This window comes from Henckelia pumila, chromosome 2 (genome assembly GCF_033568475.1).
Source record: "Henckelia pumila isolate YLH828 chromosome 2, ASM3356847v2, whole genome shotgun sequence".
In the NCBI taxonomy this organism is placed as follows: Eukaryota; Viridiplantae; Streptophyta; class Magnoliopsida; order Lamiales; family Gesneriaceae; genus Henckelia; species Henckelia pumila.
This window is the reverse complement of record NC_133121.1, coordinates 28,842,241-28,845,857: the sequence shown is the minus strand read 5'-3', so window position 1 is coordinate 28,845,857 and position 3,617 is coordinate 28,842,241. Positions and strand designations below refer to the sequence as shown.

Genomic DNA, 3,617 nt, shown 5'->3' with positions numbered 1-3,617 from the left:
GCCGGGGATCAACTACTCGTACATCATATAGATCAATCAGAATTGCTGATTACGAGGAGTACTTTTTAATTTCTTCCGATATCACCTTCGGCTTGTTATAATATAAACATATAACGGAGAATGGAGAATGAAGTAGAATCATGACCAAGAATCATTTTTTTTGTAAATTACTATTACATTGGCAAACATTTAATATTTAATCACAATCATGAAGCGTCCCACAAAATAATCAAGAATCGTGTTCACATGATGGGCAATTTCATGATGAATTAATAGTTAAACTCTTATTTAAACCAAAGAATTCAATCCTCAAATATACCTCAATTAATTATAGGACATCTTGGTGATAAAGTTCTCTTCAAAGAGCAAGCTAGCTAGTGAAGCCATGTGAGGTTAACTAGCTAGCTCGAAATATAAGCCATGTATTGTATATATAGATAGATGGACAGAGATAATGGATATACATCACTAAAAGTGACATAAACCCTATATATATTGGTTGATGCATCTGCTCTTTCATTTTTTTAATTAATTGATCCCTCCTCCTTGAGGGCTATGATTGCAATCATTCCATGGATACGGGAAAGAACTTCCATTGTTAATCCTTAGCATGTTGTATTCGACCAGGCGAGGGAGTACTGGTGCTGCTGCCACCGCGTGATGGTCAGAAGTTCGATTCTCATTGCAAGTTGAGAAACGAATGAGATGGGCGTTGGCGGCGTCGAGCTCTTTTTGCAGGCGGTCAACTTGTTTCTGCAGGAAGGCGATGGCACCTACACAACCGTAGACAGGGTCTCGAACGCGCGCCTCGGCTTCGTAGGCGAGGGAGTTCACTGCGTCCTCTCGTTGGTGGGGGAGAACCTCGTTGAGGAGCTTGGTGACGTTGCTGGCGCCGAAGATTTTGTGGACGTTGCTGAATTTTTGGGGCTCTTCTGGGGGGAAATAGGGGGCGAACATGCATCCCGCGGGCAAGCATTTTCGACGCAAGAACTTGCAGGCTGCGCAGGGAGGGTTGTATGAAGTAGTAGCCATTAATATTGGCTGATCTTGCTCTGCATCAATCAACATGATCAATATAACAAGTAAATTATTCTTTGAAATCAATTACTTTCTTTCTTTGGTAGACGTAATTATATATATATATATATATATATATATATATATACTTTACTTGGGAAAAATTCATCTGTAACAATTGCCATGACATTCTCTGTTACATTGACAGTTAATTCCACTTGTTAAGTTTCTATTGGTATGAAAGTTTTTTAAACAAATAAATCATCACGTGTCAATCAATTATTGATATAATATAAAATGTTACACCATTTTGTTACAGAAGATTTTTTTCCACTTTGCAGCTTTGATTTAACTATTTCTTCCTAAATAATCATGCAGCATAATATCTATGATCTTTCTATAGAATTCATTTTCAAATTTTAACAAAAAAAATCACAGCCTTCTCGTTTGACCAACAAACATATATTTCTATCTCAAAAAGAAAATTTTATATATTTATATATATTTTTATTTTTCAATATATATATATATATTAGTGTAGACATACGTGTAAAAAAAACATTCCTACATGTAAGACAATATTTAGAAAAAATGTGGACAATGGATCCAGAATTTGAAACTGAAATGTTTTTAATTTGGACATGCAAGCCTCTATCAAATTTTCCTCAAACAGCATCTACGACAACAAGGACAATGGATCCAGAATTTGAACCAGGGCGTTCGTCGGAGGATATATATAATAGAAGAATAATAAATTTTATTTTATATTACCAATTTTTTAGGGAAAAAAAAATCAATTTCAAAGGATCATTTTCTATGTTTACTATGTGTGATCCAAGTGTTTAATTAATTTTGAAGCTGGATACTTGCAAATTATATATAATCAGTTTAGCAGAATTAAGTTTCACAATTTTCTTCAAGACAAATTGTGAGTAATTTATATGAAATGTTCTAAATTAAAAATCTAGTAATAAAAAACCATATGCAATGAAATATATATATATATATATATATATATATATATATATATACAATAACGGGATATATATATATATATATAATGTAAAATCAAGGTCATGTGTGGTAATTAGTACTGCACAAACCTGTGAAAACCCTAGATCAAGAAGCAGACATTCTGAAATATTATGTATTAATATCATCATCGTACATCCGAAGAAACATAGAATTACCACAAGAGAGTGATCAAAGAAATTAAATTGAAAAAGTTATAATTAATTATATACAAAAAAAGGGCTGACAAATTTACCTGTGTGGGCAAGTTTTCTTTGATCAGAGGATGGAAAATTAAAAAGAAAACTACCTTTTTTCGCTGATAATCTATATTTTCCAAGAAACTGGTGCTTGCTTTCTCAGAGCTACCCAAACTTTAGGAACAGGATGGGGTGAGAACTGCACAGAGAGCTTTAATATTGCATCATTGTAATATTGGGGGAAACCCTAGCTAATTGAAAGAATAAAAAGTTTGCCCTCACTTGAAGATTATTATTCCTCAGAAGAAAAGTAAATGAGAGATGGGTCACAGAGAATTTAGTGATTGGAGAAGGAATGAAGGGAAAAGACAAAGGTAATGAATGAAAGGTACACTAAAAAAGAAGACTATGTCTCTGCAACTAATAATTTTGTGGACTAGCTAGATAGGTCTGTGGGGTGTCTAAATTTTTACTTGTTACCCTAATTTTTTCTTTTATTCAAAAATAATAATAATGATGGGGGAGGGTGTTGATAAGGAGAATCAAACCCTTGGGAGCTATCCACATTTTTTTCTTGCCTAATATTTCTAATGCTCCGAGAGAGATCGAGAATCTTGTTACTCTCCTCACTTTTTCTTTTAGTTTTTTTTAATGGAAACTTTTTATAGATCGGTTATAGGTAGATGAGCTCAGTCAATTAAATTACGTTTAAACGATGTTATCTTCTTTTTGATGGTATGGGTGAGCCGACTCATCCGGCTAGCTAGCTAGATTTTATTTGCAAGCTCAAACTTGACTCTCACATGTGTCGATTGTGGGTCATGCTTGAATGCAAGTTTTTTTTTTTTTTTTTTTTATAAAAAAAGCCGTTTTCTATAAGTTGAGTTTATATGTGATTTAGCCATTTTGGTAATGTTTAAGAGAGCTTTTACAAAGCACTTTTCAGCTTTTCCTTAAAAAAAATTATGATGTTAAAGAAAAGCTGAGAAGTGCTTCCTAACTAGAAACTCTTTCAAACACTACCTTAGTGAATTATGGAAGGATCTAATGGGAATAAAAATTTAAATAAAAAGGTGAAATGGGCAAATCATAAAAACTTGAAAATTTTAATACTTAAAGTAACTAACGCATGTACTTCTTTTACCTTAAACAAAGTATGCTAAATTATCGCAGAAAAAACTCTAATGATCAGATGATCATGGGTCAATTTTGTGAGGCAAATCCTCTATTCGATCAGATCAATTGAAAAGTATTACTTTAATTTTATATAAAAAATATTAATTTTCATTACAAATATGGGCCGAGTCGACTCATTTGACGTAAATAAATTCACGAGACCATATTATAGGCGACGTACTCTTTGTCTCTTGCTTCAATGGCCAATTCATA

General features: G+C 32.9%; 1 protein-coding gene across 3 annotated transcripts; it reads right to left on the bottom strand.

Annotated features, from left to right (window-relative positions):
* Positions 1–314: 314 nt before the first annotated feature.
* Positions 315–2,630, bottom strand: LOC140881923 (protein LATERAL ORGAN BOUNDARIES-like). 3 transcript variants are annotated; one of them, XM_073287604.1, is made up of 3 exons: positions 2,511–2,630; positions 2,339–2,427; positions 315–1,052 (listed from the first exon to the last, which is right to left on the bottom strand). In XM_073287604.1, the coding sequence occupies exon 3, from the start codon at positions 1,030–1,032 to the stop codon at positions 529–531; it is 504 nt and encodes a 167-aa protein (XP_073143705.1). In that variant the 5' UTR covers positions 1,033–1,052; positions 2,339–2,427; positions 2,511–2,630; the 3' UTR covers positions 315–528. The 3 variants fall into 3 exon arrangements, with proteins under 3 accessions (XP_073143705.1, XP_073143706.1, XP_073143704.1); XM_073287605.1 differs by having other exon boundaries at positions 315–1,050; positions 2,336–2,596; XM_073287603.1 differs by having other exon boundaries at positions 2,339–2,596.
* Between the last annotated feature and the right edge of the window lie 987 nt (positions 2,631–3,617).

Coding starts and splice junctions, on each gene's coding strand:
- LOC140881923 (XM_073287604.1), bottom strand. CDS start 1,032: ATGGCTACTACTTCATACAACCCTCCCTGCGCAGCCTGCAAGTTCTTG.